Source organism: Xyrauchen texanus, chromosome 20 (assembly GCF_025860055.1).
Source record: "Xyrauchen texanus isolate HMW12.3.18 chromosome 20, RBS_HiC_50CHRs, whole genome shotgun sequence".
Taxonomy (NCBI): Eukaryota; Metazoa; Chordata; class Actinopteri; order Cypriniformes; family Catostomidae; genus Xyrauchen; species Xyrauchen texanus.
In genome coordinates, this window is record NC_068295.1 from 90283 (window position 1) to 110000 (window position 19718).

At 41.0% G+C, this 19718-nt stretch overlaps 1 protein-coding gene and 1 long non-coding RNA gene across 11 annotated transcripts in view; one reads left to right on the plus strand and one right to left on the minus strand.

Annotated features, from left to right (window-relative positions):
* Nucleotides 1-7913: 7913 nt before the first annotated feature.
* Nucleotides 7914-14401, minus strand: LOC127660829 (uncharacterized). 9 transcript variants are annotated; one of them, XR_007972691.1, is made up of 3 exons: nt 14252-14401; nt 9502-9685; nt 7914-8056 (listed from the first exon to the last, which is right to left on the minus strand). It is a non-coding gene; the product is annotated as an uncharacterized LOC127660829 (long non-coding RNA). The 9 variants fall into 9 exon arrangements; XR_007972688.1 differs by lacking the exon at nt 14252-14401 and adding an exon at nt 11441-11505; XR_007972686.1 differs by lacking the exon at nt 14252-14401 and adding an exon at nt 11173-11237.
* A 3400-nt stretch (nt 14402-17801) lies between these two features.
* The window catches only part of LOC127660813 (homeobox protein Nkx-6.2-like), a 4789-nt gene continuing 2872 nt past the window's right edge, over nt 17802-19718 (plus strand). For both annotated transcript variants that reach the window (XM_052151245.1, XM_052151246.1), the window contains exon 1: nt 17802-19718. This exon is cut by the window's right edge and continues 386 nt beyond it. In XM_052151245.1, the coding sequence (XP_052007205.1) occupies nt 19696-19718 (23 nt within the window). In that variant the 5' untranslated portion in view covers nt 17802-19695.

Genomic DNA, 19718 nt, shown 5'->3' on the forward strand with positions numbered 1-19718 from the left:
TGTGATGGCTGTTTTGCAATGAAGCTGGTGCTTTCTCCAAAAGTTTTTCTGTGAATCTCTCCTCCACCCCTGCAACCACCTGCCTAGATCTGCTACATGTCTATGTGTGCAGCAGCAGCATTTCCATATTCTAACTCTGTTTGCATGTGTTTTTCTAATAGTAGCAAGGCTTCATACATGTTCTGCAATAGCAGCAGCGTAGCAGTTCTAGTCCGTTAAATCTCAAACAAACAGAGCAATGTTTTGAAAGTGTCATAGTGTAACTTCTCCGGTAAGGGGCGATACTTGTCCTCTGTAGTTTGTGAGGGGCATTTTGTACCTTCGTGAGGGCATGTTTTATTCTAACAAATTAAAAATATAATGACATCAATGTTTTATTTCATATAATTCATTTTAATTAATTAATTCATTACTGGTGTAAGAGAAATCAGTCTATCAATGGCTTACTTATAGTTGACTATGCACATTAAACTGAAGAAAGAATTTCAGTGTTGCAATTTACACATTTTACTTTTAAACCTCTTAAACTCTGATGCAGTTTTGGGCCACCTGCAATTTTTCACACTCAAATTTAAATGCTCTCCATTCACACACACTGTGGACTAATTGCTAAAAATGTGTCCCATATAATAAGCATATAATTCTGGTTCTGTTTAACCTGTCTCCCTCCAAAAAGTCTCATTTTATTCCACTAGATGGCAGAAAACACTAGGACATTTTTTTTTTCTCTATCACATTCCATCACAGTATACATATGTGAACTGTAGGGGACGCTCTAACACATTATACCCCTCACAGATGTGAACTGTAGGGGGCGCTCTAACACATTATACCCCTCACAGATGTGAACTGTAGGGGGCGCTCTAACACATTATACCCCTCACAGATGTGAACTGTAGGGGGCGCTCTAACACATTATACCCCTCACAGATGTGAACTGTAGGGGGCTCTAACACATTTTACCCCTCACAGATGTGAACTGTAGGGAGCGCTCTAACACATTATACCCCTCGCAGATGTGAACTGTAGGGGGCTCTAACACATTATACCCCTCACAGATGTGAACTGTAGGGGGCTCTAACACATTTTACCCCTCACAGATGTGAACTGTAGGGAGCTCTAACACATTATACCCCTCACAGATGTGAACTGTAGGGGGCTCTAACACATTTTACCCCTCACAGATGTGAACTGTAGGGGGCTCTAACACATTATACCCCTCGCAGATGTGAACTGTAGGGGGCTCTAACACATTATACCCCTCGCAGATGTGAACTGTAGGGGGCTCTAACACATTTTACCCCTCACAGATGTGAACCTTAGGGGGCTCTAACACATTATACCCCTCACAGATGTGAACTGTAGGGGCGCTCTAACACATTTTACCCCTCACAGATGTGAACTGTAGGGGGCTCTAACACATTTTATCCCTCACAGATGTGAACTGTAGGGGGCTCTAACACATTTTACCCCTCACAGATGTGAACTGTAGGGGGCTCTAACACATTATACCCCTCACAGATGTGAACTGTAGGGGCGCTCTAACACATTATACCCCTCACAGATGTGAACTGTAGGGGGCTCTAACACATTACACCCCTCACAGATGTGAACTGTAGGGGGCTCTAACACATTTTACCCCTCACAGATGTGAACTGTAGGGGGCTCTAACACATTATACCCCTCACAGATGTGAACTGTAGGGGGCTCTAACACATTTTACACCTCACAGATGTGAACTGTAGGGGGCTCTAACACATTTTACCCCTCACAGATGTGAACTGTAGGGGCTCTAACACATTTTACCCCTCACAGATGTGAACTGTAGGGGGCTCTAACACATTATACCCCTCACAGATGTGAACTGTAGGGGCGCTCTAACACATTTTACACCTCACAGATGTGAACTGTAGGGGGCTCTAACACATTTTACCCCTCACAGATGTGAACTGTAGGGGCGCTCTAACACATTTTACCCCTCACAGATGTGAACTGTAGGGGGCGCTCTAACACATTTTACACCTCACAGATGTGAACTGTAGGGGGCGCTCTAACACATTTTACCCCTCACAGATGTGAACTGTAGGGGCGCTCTAACACATTTTACCCCTCACAGATGTGAACTGTATGGGGCGCTCTAACACATTTCACCCCTCACAGATGTGAACTGTAGGGGGCGCTCTAACACATTTCACTCCTCACAGATCTGAACTGTAGGGGGCGCTCTAACACATTATACCCCTCACAGATGTGAACTGTAGGGGACGCTCTAACACATTATACCCCTCACAGATGTGAACTGTAGGGGACGCTCTAACACATTTTACCCCTCACAGATGTGAACTGTAGGGGGCGCTCTAACACATTTCACTCCTCACAGATCTGAACTGTAGGGGGCCTCTAACACATTTTACCCCTCACAGATGTGGTCGTCCATAGACATTCAGTCTAATGTTCAGTTCAAGCAACACCCTCATTATTTCATAGAATATCTCGGCCTCAGAGTGGACTACAAGTTCAATCTAGGTGTCATTAGAAAGCTGAGATCCTCCATAAATAGTTGATAACATATATATCTGATGATTTGTTTTGCATGCTTTTCCTGCAGGATTGCATATTTTGTTCTAGACATCTAAGATATAATATTGGATTATTCACACAAGCACACAGATAAGTAAATAATGGCTCATTTTTTAGAAGCAAATATTAAGTTTTACAGCAGCATTGAATGGTGCATTTGTATTTGATGTCTTACAAATACCATATTTTTCACTTTGTTACCCCAATATAACAGTTTAAAAGATTTTCAAAACAAACTGTTCAGTCCCATTCCCAAGAATGACAGCTTTCATTTGATACACAGATTGTGAGATTTTTAACACTTTTATATTCATGTTCATATTTCTACCACTTGAACTCTAGGTGGCACTGATTTGTTATAGTGATGTTTACAGTCCTGATTTTGTTATTTTAAGTAAGTGCAGATTCTAAACTTTCAAACGATACCTCATATGCCTGACTTATATTTAAAAAATTAAAAACAAAAATTATTTACATTTCTTGTTGCATTTAAATCTGTTTTGTATACTATTCTGATGATAGTGAAACTTTGTAATGGGGCACTTTTCGTACCACTGTCTCCTTAAGATGATTCGCTGATGTTTTCCTCTTTTTTAAGTCGCTTTGGATAAAAGCGTCTGCCAAATGAATAAATGTAAAATGTAAATGTAAGTTTTTACATTGAAACCTGAGGTTAAGTCATGCACTAAATAGGGAGCAAGGGAGCATCCTATAGCTCTCCTATAACTGTTCTGAGACCAGTGCAGACAGACAGCACACTGGAGGTTAAGTCATGCACTAAATAAGGAGCAAGGGAGCATCCTATAGCTCTCCTATAACTGTTCTGAGACCAGTGCAGACAGACAGCACACTGGAGGTTAAGTCATGCACTAAATAGGGAGCAAGGGAGCATCCTATAGCTCTCTATAACTGTTCTGAGATCAGTGCAGACAGACAGCACACTGGAGGTTAAGTCATGCACTAAATAAGGAGCAAGGGAGCATCCTATAGCTCTCTATAACTGTTCTGAGATCAGTGCAGACAGACAGCACACTGGAGGTTAAGTCATGCACTAAATAGGGAGCAAGGGAGCATCCTATAGCTCTCCTATAACTGTTCTGAGACCAGTGCAGACAGACAGCACACTGGAGGTTAAGTCATGCACTAAATAGTGAGCAAGGGAGCATCCTATAGCTCTCTATAACTGTTCTGAGACCAGTGCAGACAGACAGCACACTGGAGGTTAAGTCATGCACTAAATAGGGAGCAAGGGAGCATCCTATAGCTCTCCTATAACTGTTCTGAGACCAGTGCAGACAGACAGCACACTGGAGGTTAAGTCATTCACTAAATAGGGGGCAAGGGAGCATCCTATAGCTCTCCTATAACTGTTCTGAGACCAGTGCAGACAGACAGCACACTGGAAGTTAAGTCATGCACTAAATAGAGAGCAAGGGAGCATCCTATAGCTCTCCTATAACTGTTCTGAGACCAGTGCAGACAAACAGCACACTGGAGGTTAAGTCATGCACTAAATAGGGAGCAAGGGAGCATCCTATATCTCTCCTATAACTGTTCTGAAACCAGTGCAGACAGACAGCACACTGGAGGTTAAGTCATGCACTAAACAGGGAGCAAGGGAGCATCCTATAGCTCTCATATAACTGTTCTGAGACCAGTGCAGACAGACAGCACACTGGAGGTTAAGTCATGCACTAAATAGGGAGCAAGGGAGCATCCTATAGCTCTCCTATAACTGTTCTGAGACCAGTGCAGACAGACAGCACACTGGAGGTTAAGTCATGCACTAAATAGGGAGCAAGGGAGCATCCTATAGCTCTCCTATAACTGTTCTGAAACCAGTGCAGACAGACAGCACACTGGAGGTTAAGTCATGCACTAAATAGGGAGCAAGGGAGCATTCTATAGTTCTACTATAACTGTTCTGACACCAGTGCAGACAGACGGCACACTGGAGGTTAAGTCATTCACTAAATAGGGAGCAAGGGAGCATCCTATTGCTCTCTTATAACTGTTCTGAGACCAGTGCAGACAGACAGCACACTGGAGGTTAAGTCATGCACTAAATAGGGAGCAAGGGAGCATCCTATATCTCTCCTATAACTGTTCTGAGACCAGTGCAGAAAGACAGCACACTGGAGGTTAAGTCATTCACTAAATAGGGGGCAAGGGAGCATCCTATAGCTCTCCTATAACTGTTCTGAGACCAGTGCAGACAGACAGCACACTGGAGGTTAAGTCATTCAATAAATAGGGAGCAAGGGAGCATCCTATAGCTCTCTATAACTGTTCTGAGACCAGTGCAGACAGACAGCACACTGGAGGTTAAGTCATGCACTAAATAGGGAGCAAGGGAGCATCCTATAGCTCTCCTATAACTGTTCTGAGATCAGTGCAGACAGACAGCACACTGGAGGTTAAGTCATGCACTAAATAGGGAGCAAGGGAGCATCCTATAGCTCTCCTATAACTGTTCTGAGATCAGTGCAGACAGACAGCACACTGGAGGTTAAGTCATGCACTAAATAGGGAGCTAGGGAGCATCCTATAGCTCTCCTATAACTGTTCTGAGACCAGTGCAGACAGACAGCACACTGGAGGTTAAGTCATGCACTAAATAGGGAACAAGGGAGCATCCTATAGCTCTCCTATAACTGTTCTGAGACCAGTGCAGACAGACAGCACACTGGAGGTTAAGTCATGCACTAAATAGGGAACAAGGGAGCATCCTATAGCTCTCCTATAACTGTTCTGAGACCAGTGCAGACAGACAGCACATTGGAGGTTAAGTCATGCACTAAATAGGGATCAAGGGAGCATCCTATATCTCTCTATGCAGTTAAGTGCGTTCACTCCTAAAATCGGATCATAAGTTCAGTTTCTGGCTGCAGATGATGTTTGGACACTCAATGATCATCAGTTCATAGATTCAACATTTATAATGTTTTATTTGAACATGATTGACAGTGATTGGATGATGCTGGATGATACTTTGAATCTGAATTAATTATGATCATTTATGATGTCTGTTACATGAATAATCAACACTCCTGCACACGTAATGAACTATTTGATTATACAATCTGACTTTCTATAGCTTTAAATTATTTAAGCTTGCTCTACGTGGTCCCGCTGAGCACATATGAGCACATACATGTTTAGGAAAACTATTTGCTCCAGATTGTTTTGCTTGTATGTTTATTTGGTGTTACTAATTACGGATGAAAAAGGGGAATGAAACATGCACACAGCGGTCACGCGCGTCTCTGGAGGACAAAGCAGATGGTTATAGATATGATCACAACTTTAGGGTCAATGTCTTCTCGTCCCATTCAAGGTGTGACGTTTGTTTACAGCCACCATCAGAGTTCATCTCAGATCTGTTCGATTCGGGACTTGATGATTTTCTAAAATAAACGTTCTTCTTTATTGGGATTATTTCCCAGACATGCATCAGACAGGGAAACACAGAAAGCCCCTTTTTATCTTTAATATTGCAAAAATCTGTTCCAATGAGACTCTTACAATGGAGGGTTTAAAGACAGAAATGTGACACTTATAATCTTATAAAAGCACTTTCACTCGTGTGTTTGTGAAGTATTCGACCTGTTCGGGATTACAGGGTTGACACCTGCTCCCAGTATCTGATTTTATTTTCCAGTGTGCATTATTATTAAAAACCACGAAATCTTTTTGGTGAATGAAAATAAATACAGAAACACTCTTTCAGCTGTGACAGACTGATGAGTCCCACACGGATCTGTGTTTAGAGTGTTTTACAGGGTAACCCAATAACAGCGCCGCAGCGTCCATCAGAACCCTCTGAAGGGGATCAGAGTCAAATAATGTCTGAAGATCTCACAAGCTCCCCTAGAGCCGATGTTCACTGCTGTAGATGAAGTATAATAACACCATGTACATGCTGGTCTAGCTGGGTTTATGCTGATTTAGGTGGGTTTATGCTGATTTAGGTGGGTTTATGCTGGTATAGCTGAGTTTATGCTGGTCTAGCTGGGTTTATGCTGGTTTAGGTGGGTTTATGCTGGTATAGCTGAGTTTATGCTGGTCTAGCTGGGTTTATGCTGATTTAGGTGGGTTTATGCTGGTTTAGGTGGGTTTATGCTGGTTTAGGTGGGTTTATGCTGGTATAGCTGAGTTTATGCTGGTCTAGCTGGGTTTATGCTGATTTAGGTGGGTTTATGCTGGTTTAGGTGGGTTTATGCTGATTTAGGTGGGTTTATGCTGGTATAGCTGAGTTTATGCTGGTCTAGCTGGGTTTATGCTGGTTTAGGTGGGTTTATGCTGGTATAGCTGAGTTTATGCTGGTCTAGCTGGGTTTAAGCTGGTTTAGGTGGGTTTATGCTGGTTTAGCTGAGTTTATGCTGGTCTAGCTGGGTTTATGCTGGTCTAGCTGGGTTTATGCTGATTTAGGGTTAGGGTTATGCAATATTATTTCTGGAACAAACATACTAAACTACATTGCTAACAATAGTGTAACAATACAGATTTCCTGATTTGATTTGATTCAGAAGATCTCGATTACATCATCATTTGGTTATATTTAAATTTACATTACATTTATTCATTTGGCAGACGCTTTTATCCAAAGTGACTTAAAAAAGAGGAAAACATCAGCGAATCATCTTAAGGAGACAGTGGTACGAAAAGTGCCCCATTACAAAGTTTCACTATCATCAGAATAGTATACAAAACAGATTTAAAAAAAAAATATATATATTTATTTTATTGACCGGTTAAGTGCTTATGGAAAAGATGTGTTTTTAGCCGTTTTTTGAAGATAGAGAGTGAGTTAGCTTCCCGGATTGACTTAACCTCCAGTGTGCTGTCTGTCTGCACTGGTCTCAGAACAGTTATAGGAGAGCTATAGTATGCTCCCTTGCTCCCTATTTAGTGCATGACTTAACCTCCAGTGTGCTGTCTGTCTGCACTGGTCTCAGAACAATTATAGGAGAGCTATAGGATGCTCCCTTGCTCCCTATTTGGTGCATGACTTAACCTCCAGTGGGCTGTCTGTCTGCACTGGTCTCAGAACAGTTATAGGAGAGCTATAGGATGCTCCCTTGCTCCCTATTTAGTGCATGACTTAACCTCCAGTGTGCCGCCTGTCTGCACTGGTATCAGAACAGTTATAGGAGAGTTATAGGATGCTCCCTTGCTCCCTATTTAGTGAATGACTTAACCTCCAGTGTGCCGCCTGTCTGCACTGGTATCAGAACAGTTATAGGAGAGTTATAGGATGCTCCCTTGCTCCCTATTTAGTGCATGACTTAACCTCCAGTGTGCTGTCTGTCTGCGCTGGTCTCAGAACAGTTATAGAGAGCTATAGGATGCTCCCTTGCTCCCTATTTAGTGCATGACTTAACCTCCAGTGTGCTGTCTGTCTGCACTGGTCTCAGAACAGTTATAGGAGAGCTATAGGATGCTCCCTTGCTCCCTATTTAGTGCATGACTTAACCTCCAGTGTGCTGTCTGTCTGCACTGGTCTCAGAACAGTTATAGAGAGCTATAGGATGCTCCCTTGCTCCCTATTTAGTGCATGACTTAACCTCCAGTGTGCTGTCTGTCTGCGCTGGTCTCAGAACAGTTATAGATAGCTATAGGATGCTCCCTTGCTCCCTATTTAGTGCATGACTTAACCTCCAGTGTGCTGTCTGTCTGCACTGGTCTCAGAACAGTTATAGGAGAGCTATAGGATGCTCCCTTGCTCCCTATTTAGTGCATGACTTAACCTCCAGTGTGCTGTCTGTCTGCACTGGTCTCAGAACAGTTATAGGAGAGCTATAGGATGCTCCCTTGCTCCCTATTTAGTGCATGACTTAACCTCCAGTGTGCCGTCTGTCTGCACTGGTATCAGAACAGTTATAGGAGAGTTATAGGATGCTCCCTTGCTCCCTATTTAGTGAATGACTTAACCTCCAGTGTGCCGTCTGTCTGCACTGGTCTCAGAACAGTTATAGGAGAGCTATAGGATGCTCCCTTGCTCCCTATTTAGTGCATGACTTAACCTCCAGTGTGCTGTCTGTCTGCACTGGTCTCAGAACAGTTATAGGAGAGCTATAGGATGCTCCCTTGCTCCCTATTTAGTGCATGACTTAACCTCCGGTGTGCCGTCTGTCTGCACTGGTCTCAGAACAGTTATAGGAGAGCTATAGGATGCTCCCTATTTAGTGCATGACTTAACCTCCAGTGTGCCGCCTGTCTGCACTGGTCTCAGAACAGTTATAGGAGAGCTATAGGATGCTCCCTTGCTCCCTATTTAGTGCATGACTTAACCTCCAGTGTGCTGTCTGTCTGCACTGGTCTCAGAACAGTTATAGGAGAGCTATAGGATGCTCCCTTGCTCCCTATTTAGTGCATGACTTAACCTCCGGTGTGCCGCCTGTCTGCACTGGTCTCAGAACAGTTATAGGAGAGCTATAGGATGCTCCCTATTTAGTGCATGACTTAACCTCCAGTGTGCTGTCTGTCTGCACTGGTTTCAGAACAGTTATAGGAGAGCTATAGGATGCTCCCTTGCTCCCTATTTAGTGCATGACTTAACCTCCAGTGTGCTGTCTGTCTGCACTGGTCTCAGAACAGTTATAGGAGAGCTATAGGATGCTCCCTTGCTCCCTATTTAGTGCATGACTTAACCTCCGGTGTGCCGTCTGTCTGCACTGGTCTCAGAACAGTTATAGGAGAGCTATAGGATGCTCCCTATTTAGTGCATGACTTAACCTCCAGTGTGCTGTCTGTCTGCACTGGTCTCAGAACAGTTATAGGAGAGCTATAGGATGCTCCCTTGCTCCCTATTTAGTGCATGACTTAACCTCCAGTGTGCTGTCTGTCTGCACTGATCTCAGAACAGTTATAGAGAGCTATAGGATGCTCCCTTGCTCCCTATTTAGTGCATGACTTAACCTCCAGTGTGCTGTCTGTCTGCACTGGTCTCAGAACAGTTATAGGAGAGCTATAGGATGCTCCCTTGCTCCTTATTTAGTGCATGACTTAACCTCCAGTGTGCTGTCTGTCTGCACTGGTCTCAGAACAGTTATAGGAGAGCTATAGGATGCTCCCTTGCTCCCTATTTAGTGCATGACTTAACCTCAGGTTTCAATGTAAAAACTTACATTTACATTTTACATTTATTCATTTGGCAGACGCTTTTATCCAAAGCGACTTAAAAAAGAGGAAAACATCAGCGAATCATCTTAAGGAGACAGTGGTACGAAAAGTGCCCCATTACAAAGTTTCACTATCATCAGAATAGTATACAAAACAGATTTAAAAAAAAAATATATATATATATTTTATTGACCGGTTAAGTGCTTATGGAAAAGATGTGTTTTTAGCCGTTTTTTGAAGATAGAGAGTGAGTTAGCTTCCCGGATTGACTTAACCTCCAGTGTGCTGTCTGTCTGCACTGGTCTCAGAACAGTTATAGGAGAGCTATAGTATGCTCCCTTGCTCCCTATTTAGTGCATGACTTAACCTCCAGTGTGCTGTCTGTCTGCACTGGTCTCAGAACAATTATAGGAGAGCTATAGGATGCTCCCTTGCTCCCTATTTGGTGCATGACTTAACCTCCAGTGGGCTGTCTGTCTGCACTGGTCTCAGAACAGTTATAGGAGAGCTATAGGATGCTCCCTTGCTCCCTATTTAGTGCATGACTTAACCTCCAGTGTGCCGTCTGTCTGCACTGGTATCAGAACAGTTATAGGAGAGTTATAGGATGCTCCCTTGCTCCCTATTTAGTGAATGACTTAACCTCCAGTGTGCCGTCTGTCTGCACTGGTATCAGAACAGTTATAGGAGAGTTATAGGATGCTCCCTTGCTCCCTATTTAGTGCATGACTTAACCTCCAGTGTGCTGTCTGTCTGCGCTGGTCTCAGAACAGTTATAGAGAGCTATAGGATGCTCCCTTGCTCCCTATTTAGTGCATGACTTAACCTCCAGTGTGCTGTCTGTCTGCACTGGTCTCAGAACAGTTATAGGAGAGCTATAGGATGCTCCCTTGCTCCCTATTTAGTGCATGACTTAACCTCCAGTGTGCTGTCTGTCTGCACTGGTCTCAGAACAGTTATAGAGAGCTATAGGATGCTCCCTTGCTCCCTATTTAGTGCATGACTTAACCTCCAGTGTGCTGTCTGTCTGCGCTGGTCTCAGAACAGTTATAGATAGCTATAGGATGCTCCCTTGCTCCCTATTTAGTGCATGACTTAACCTCCAGTGTGCTGTCTGTCTGCACTGGTCTCAGAACAGTTATAGGAGAGCTATAGGATGCTCCCTTGCTCCCTATTTAGTGCATGACTTAACCTCCAGTGTGCTGTCTGTCTGCACTGGTCTCAGAACAGTTATAGGAGAGCTATAGGATGCTCCCTTGCTCCCTATTTAGTGCATGACTTAACCTCCAGTGTGCTGTCTGTCTGCACTGGTATCAGAACAGTTATAGGAGAGTTATAGGATGCTCCTTGCTCCCTATTTAGTGAATGACTTAACCTCCAGTGTGCCGTCTGTCTGCACTGGTCTCAGAACAGTTATAGGAGAGCTATAGGATGCTCCCTTGCTCCCTATTTAGTGCATGACTTAACCTCCAGTGTGCTGTCTGTCTGCACTGGTCTCAGAACAGTTATAGGAGAGCTATAGGATGCTCCCTTGCTCCCTATTTAGTGCATGACTTAACCTCCGGTGTGCCGTCTGTCTGCACTGGTCTCAGAACAGTTATAGGAGAGCTATAGGATGCTCCCTATTTAGTGCATGACTTAACCTCCAGTGTGCCGTCTGTCTGCACTGGTCTCAGAACAGTTATAGGAGAGCTATAGGATGCTCCCTTGCTCCCTATTTAGTGCATGACTTAACCTCCAGTGTGCTGTCTGTCTGCACTGGTCTCAGAACAGTTATAGGAGAGCTATAGGATGCTCCCTTGCTCCCTATTTAGTGCATGACTTAACCTCCGGTGTGCCGTCTGTCTGCACTGGTCTCAGAACAGTTATAGGAGAGCTATAGGATGCTCCCTATTTAGTGCATGACTTAACCTCCAGTGTGCTGTCTGTCTGCACTGGTTTCAGAACAGTTATAGGAGAGCTATAGGATGCTCCCTTGCTCCCTATTTAGTGAATGACTTAACCTCCAGTGTGCTGTCTGTCTGCACTGGTCTCAGAACAGTTATAGGAGAGCTATAGGATGCTCCCTTGCTCCCTATTTAGTGCATGACTTAACCTCCAGTGTGCCGTCTGTCTGCACTGGTCTCAGAACAGTTATAGGAGAGCTATAGGATGCTCCCTTGCTCCCTATTTAGTGCATGACTTAACCTCCACTGTGCTGTCTGTCTGCACTGGTTTCAGAACAGTTATAGGAGAGCTATAGGATGCTCCCTTGCTCCCTATTTAGTGCATGACTTAACCTCCAGTGTGCCGTCTGTCTGCACTGGTCTCAGAACAGTTATACGAGAGCAATAGGATGCTCCCTTGCTCCCTATTTAGTGCATGACTTAACCTCCAGTGTGCTGTCTGTCTGCACTGGTCTCAGAACAGTTATAGGCAGTGTTGGGCAAGTTACTTTTAAAAAGTAATTAGTTACAGTTACTAGTTACTTCTTCCAAAAAGGTAACTAAATTAGTTACTCAGTTACAAATTTTAAAAGTAACTAGTTACTTAAGAAAGTAATTATTGCGTTACTTTCAAGTTAAATAAAATTTTAAATGCTCAAATGTGACCCCACCTCTACCCCTCTTTAACGGAACTTAAAATACATGTGCATGTTCAATTATTTATGATAAATCTGAATATTATAATGCAATGGACACTTAATACAATACATTATTAACAGAAACATGAAACATTGTACACACATCTAAAAAAAAAAACGTTGCTGTGGGACAAAGTGAGACTAGCCTCCAATCAAATGCTATGTATGTAGATATTATGTTTATATAGTGGATCAATGCAAATAACAGAATAGATGTTTTGGAACTTTTGATATTTATTGCCCTTCAACAGGCCACAACTGGGCAAAATTAAATTAAGCTTGTTAAGCAATATACCAAAAAGAAATAACAAATATATACACTCTTTGTAGTGCAAATAAAACAAACAAAAATTACTGAAAAAATGCTGTACTTCAAGTAGAACAGTGTAACAATATTAGGTGCTTTCAATGTAACTGGAAAGTGCAATGTATAGCAAAACGAAGGATATACATATACAGGTAGGTAATACATAAAAAATAAAAAATACATCTCCATAAAAATAAATCTCGTACTCTGGCCATTGACAAATAAATCTAAATTAAATTATGCACTTTAAGCAATGTACCAAAAATGTATAAAACAAAAAAAATACACTCTTTTTAGTGCAAAACTGCAAATGTAAAAAGATGCAACACAACTTTAGACATACTGTATCCAACTTTAGCTCCTGAACATTCATTCATTCATCTATCCATTCATCTATCCATCCATCATTCTATTCTCCCCATCCATCATTCTATTCTCTCCATCCATCCATCCATCCATCCATGCATCCATCCATCCATCCATCCATCCATCCATTCATCATTCTATTCTCCCCATTCATCATTCTATTCTCCCCATTCATCATTCTATTCTCTCCATCCATCCATCCATCCATGTATCCATCCATCCATCCATCCATCCATCCATTCATCATTCTATTCTCCCCATTCATCCAAGCTACCCTATCTAGCTATCCAGCCACCCATTCTTGTCATTTCTGTGTCCTGTCCTGTCCGACTATGCGTTATGATGGGTCGTTCGCAATTCATGAGCGTTAGCCGTTAGTGATGATGGGTCGTTCGCGAATGAGCGTTAGTGATGATGGATCGACTCGTTCGCGAATGAGCTTTTGATGGGTCGTTCGCGATTCGCGAATGAGCCGACTCTAAGAGCCGGCTCTTTTAGGTGAACGTCGGGAGCTGGCTCGCATATCTGAAGAGCCGACTCTATTTTTACAAATTTAGCCTATAGAAATTAAATAATTATGTAATAAAAATTGAAATATTATAGTCAAAGTCATTTAAAGAGCCGTTTGTGAGCCAAAAGAGCCGGCTCTTTTCAGTGAGCTGAGTCAAAAGAGCCGAATGCCCATCACTACTATGCGTGCTTTCGAACACCCGCCCAACTCTACCTCTGATTGGCTTACAATGACATTTTACTCTACCTCAGCCAATCGTCAGCATTTATGCCCTTGTCTCTTGCTCTGCCCACTAACCAAGGAAGAACAGTAAAAAAAGTATTTGCCTCTCGCTCAGAGATCTAGTTGGTCTGATGAAAAAAAAACAGCTTCATCAGTTATAGTAACGCGCCGCATTTTTTGGTCGTAACGGTAACGGCGTTATTAAGATGAGAAGAGTAATCAATTAGATTACTCGTTACTGGAAAAAGTAATGCCGTTAGCCGTTATTCCCATCACTGGTTATAGGAGAGCTATAGGATGCTCCCTTGCTCCCTGTTTAGTGCATGACTTAACCTCCAGTGTGCTGTCTGTCTGCACTGGTCTCAGAACAGTTATAGGAGAGCTATAGGATGCTCCCTTGCTCCCTATTTAGTGCATGACTGAACCTCCAGGGTGCTGTCTGTCTACACTGGTCTCAGAACAGTTATAGGAGAGCTATAGGATGCTCCCTTGCTCCCTGTTTAGTGCATGACTTAACCTCCAGTGTGCTGTCTGTCTGCACTGGTCTCAGAACAGTTATAGGAGAGCTATAGGATGCTCCCTTGCTCCCTGTTTAGTGCATGACTTAACCTCCAGGGTGCTGTCTGTCTGCACTGGTCTCAGAACAGTTATAGGAGAGCTATAGGATGCTCCCTTGCTCCCTATTTAGTGCATGACTTAACCTCAGGTTTCAATGTAAAAACTTACATTTACATTTTACATTTATTCATTTGGCAGACGCTTTTATCCAAAGCGACTTAAAAAAGAGGAAAACATCAGCGAATCATCTTAAGGAGACAGTGGTACGAAAAGTGCCCCATTACAAAGTTTCACTATCATCAGAATAGTATACAAAACAGATTTAAGTGCAACAAGAAATGTACATTTTTTTTTTCTTTTTTTTTTTTATTGACCGGTTAAGTGCTTATGGAAAAGTTTTTTGAAGATAGAGAGTTAGTGAGTTAGATTGAGTTGCGAAGGTCATTCCACCACCGTGGTATATTTCATTTGTAATTACAGATGGGAATTTTTTTGTAATTTTGTAGTCAAGTACTGTAACCCACATAACTAAATAAAGAGTCATCGATTGCTCCTAAATTAAATATGTACTGTAAATTAAAAATAACAAGTATTCCACGTCAATCCGCACATCTTATCATGTGACTTGTTGAGTGTGTTACCGTGGAGACGTAGCGTGTGTGGAGGCTTCACGCTATTCTCCGCGTTATCCACGCACAACTCACCACACGCCCCACCGAGAGCGAGAACCACATTATAGTGACCACGAGGAGGTTACCCCATGTGACTCTACCCTCCCTAGCAACCGGGCCAATTTGGTTGCTAAGGAGACCTGACTGGAGTCACTCACCACACCCTGGATTCAAACTGGCCAAAAATGAGCTTTTCCATCCCATTCTCCAAACTCCATCCCCATTTGTCTCCTGGAGACGGTGTGCAATGGATCAACCTGTCTGTAATGCACATGGTCATAACAAGGTTCCGCCCGTGTCTGGTAAGACACAGCGTTCCACCGCCTTATTGGATGCCACCCCTGGCAAAGAAAATCCTGGACATGCCCCTGTCCCTCAGCCTGAGAGAATCCTGCGGTTTCATCCCGGTCAGCCCATGCATTAATTAGGCCTTGTGATTTGAGAAGATCTAAAGTGCATTTTGAGTAACAGGCTTGTACAGGCATCACTGTCGGGAGTAGGTCATACAAAGCAACGTTCCATCAACTTTGCACACATTACTTTAAGGTTTGGAACAAATGTTGTAAATAAAACATTAATGGAACATCCCTATAACTAGGGTTATGTATGGTAAATATGACATAAATAGGCAAAGTGTACCTGTATCACGTGTATCCTCAGTATATTGTTTACTCACACTACATAAGAGAGAAACACTGTAAAGCACTCATGCCACACACTCGTGCCACACACTCATGCCACACACTCGTGCCACACACTCGTGCCACACACTCGTGCCACACACTCGTGCCACACTGAAGCTCTGGGGCGTGCATGAATTATACATGGTGTCAAATTAAATAGCAACACACTTGACGATTCTAGATGCTCTTAACGGATGTTAAGTGCTCAAAACGTCACAGAAAGAGAAGAGAGTAGAGAATGCGTTAAATCTTTATCCTCACTTTCATTATACATATATTTAACAGTTTATTATATCATTAATGGTTAACATGAAATGTCATTAAATCATTAGAAATGTCATGAAACTTTGATTCACATGTGCTTACACTAAACTGTACAGTGATGTACGAGATGCACTTTGATGAGCACAATGATTACCATACTCATCATGTACTGAACACGAGACGATGAGCATAATAAATGTTAGCACATGTGTAGATAGAAGGTCCCATATCATCAGTGCACGCTCAACATAGTTTTATCTAGTTAACAGATGTGTGTCGTACAACGCTGAGATTCAGACAAGAAATATTTAAAGATGCAGTACAGATGTCCGCCACAAGGGGGCGCTATTGTCTCATTTCATTGCAAGAGTTGATCTGCTGCTTTTCACTTTCTCAAGTTCATTTATTTATTTATTCGTAAAAGTCACAAACATTTATGACATCTAAAAGTGTGTACCGGTTTGATAATGTTATATAGTGGAAATTATATATATATATATATGACACTGATTTTTCAAAAAGAAAACTTAGTGGCAGAATTGTTCGTTGTGGTGGAAATGACAATGTTAACACAACATTTAAATTATTTGTTTATTTTACTAGTTTTAGTAAAGTTATAAATATGCAATTTTATACAATGGATTTTTTATAGTTTAAAATTGTAAGTCCTGATACTCCGTGGCATTATATGAGTGTCTTCATGGCAATATGATATTTAAGCACTTTACTGTATTTAATGAAATCTCAAGACAACATGTTTATTTCTGACATTACTGTCGGTATATCTGACACAAGAACTATTAACACAAGAAGGCCTGAAGATGTCTCTGGAGAAGTCTCGCAATAAACCAGCAATCCTACAATTAAACAACAAGTTACTTTTATATTATTTAAATAAACTCGTCAAACTTTAAACATTTCTGTAGTTGGCCTGCAGATGATGTACATGAAGGAATCTTTAACGAGTTAGACATGTTCATTAATAAAGCACCAATAAAAACAGCAACCCTGATTATTATTATTATTATTATTATTATTATTATTATTAATAGCGAACTTTAGGGCAAAACTATTCGTTGTAGCTAATATAAGATATAGACTTCTAATAAACTATCGAGAGAGAATGTGGATAAAATAATAAAATCAGTTCTTCCAATAAAATAAAAAACGAATAAAACTCATTTGTAATTAATCGGAAGCACACACACACACACACACACACACACACACACACACTGATGTTTAATTACATGTCACGTGTTCCACGAGCAACAGAGTTTATTATATATCTTTCAACTTTATCTGATATTAGAATATGTGTTAAAGTCAGCGCGCGCCCATGATCACACTGTTTTACATTCATCTCAGACTGATGTAGTGAATCTATTACATCTGCTAAATATAGAATAAAGACATTTATTTATTCATTTATTTATAGGATTGCGTAGAACAAACTTATTTAAAGAGTCATGAGAACCTTTATACAAATTAGGCAATACAAAGTAATTATAATAACAATAATAAAATAATAATAACAATATAATAATAATTATAATAACAACAACAATAGTAACAACAATAATAACTATTATGATTATAATAATAACAATAAATAGAATAGCCATAATTATTAAAATAACAATAATAATTATAATAAGAATAAGAATAATAACAAAAACAACAATAATAATTATAAGAATAATAAGAATATTAATAACAAAAACAACAATAATAACAATAATAATAATAACAAAACAATAATAACAATTATAATAATAACAATAACAACTATAATAATAACAGTTATAACAACAACATTAATAATAATAATAATAATAATTATTATTATTATTATTATTATAATAATAATTATTATTATTATTGTTGCAGTTTCTCAGGTTGAAGTGACTTTATTAAGCAGTTATTCCTGCCATGAGGATAATTATGATTTATATTATAGTCCAGATGAGAATGAGATTACAATGATAAAGTGAAACACAGATGAACAGTCAAATAAAAATATAACATTTAAAGGAAGATTTCTTTATTAACATATTGCATTAGGCTTGGGGAATATGATCAAATAAAATGTCAATAATTGAATGTATAAACTAAAACAGGAGCAATCTAATTATAAGTGATAAATACATGATTGGAGACTTTTTATATTATTATAAAAGAATATTATTCCAGCTGCGCGCGCACATTTCTGCTTTCTTCCCGTTTTAATGAAGGTCTAAATGATGTTGCACCCATTTAAATTCCAGCATGGTCATAATTCACTCGTGCATTCTCACAGCAACATAAAACATGAAGCACTTCAACCGATGATCTGAGAACAATTCACATATAGAAAATAACAACACTGCACATCAGGACTCATGCATCCTATATATATTATAATAGCAATGTTATTAATACAAGCAGGGCATCGCGCATTAGAATACTTATTCATTACAGTGTTTTTGTGGTATTTTAATTAATGTGTTGCCATTCGTTGTATGTTAGACATATAAAGTAATGCATGTAATGTAATGCGTGTAATGTAATGCGTAATGCGTGTAATGTTTGATGTCTCAACAGTGTGTTACATATAATCCGCATCAATGACACTCAATGATCCGGAGAGTATTAGAGAATAAACACTGTTGAGACATCAAACATCTGCATATTAAAGACACACTCTGGGGGGAAAATGGACTTACCAAAGCAATGACACACACATCTGTGCGTTTTACTCCGCAGTTAAGCGTCACGTTTATTTTAATAACAGTCCATTAAGAGATTCAATATTACAGGTCTCGCGATGATGATGATGATGATGGTAATAACACGTGTTATAAATGGCAACTGACCGAACTTGGTTCCACTGTAATATAAATGCATGCTTATTTACACTTTTAATGACGCTATACGTTATAATAATCTGCAGGAGTGACGTCAGAAGAGGACGCATAGCCTACAGATATCGGCCGTGTTGTGCCGCATAAAATCAAAGCTGTTATATAGTTGTTCTAAGCGAAATTGAATTTATAAAAACGCATCATTCAATAGAAACCAACAAATAATTTCCGTATTTTGTCGTATGAAAGAAGCAACAAAAAAATCCCAGTTTTAAATATCCTAGTTGATCTAAATAAAACTGGAGAATAAACGCACCGCTAAAATATCGCGCGGAGTTCCCCGCGTCACCATCATTAATGGCAATGGTCATACGGCACAGTTGTGGAGGTTAATGTACTTACTCTGTCAGCGGGAATGGCTCATAAAATAAACGTGTCTATTTTGTCAAATCTTGAAACAATGATTTTTACAGCGCGACGCGTCATTAAAGCGCGTGACGGAGAGCGGTTTTTGTCCCAGAGACGCGCATGCAAATGTAACGCTGCGTATCCTCCAATCAGAGAGCGGCGTCACTTAGCGTCTTCCAATGGGTGATACGCGTTCGCAGGTGGCGGCGCGTTTATCAGCTCGTCCCGCTGCGCGCACATCACAGCGACAGTCCATTCAGCGCGCCACGGCGAGTCACATGCGGGCCATCGAAGCACTCACAGCGGGCGTGAGATCTCCCGACGGCCGCCGGCTGGATTCAGGACGCTTGTGAATCTTACGGACACTTTTGCACTTATAAAACTTTTAAAGTTTCGAGATTGGTCTGATTTCGTTCCCTTGGATAAGTTGGCAGGTTGTGGGCAGTACACTTCGCGTAAGGTGCACTCTTCTCCTTTGCGTGCTTATTTGGTTATTTCTTTCCTCGCGGTTTATCCTGTGCTTCATGCGCACCGATGTTAGCTGTCGGGCAGATGGA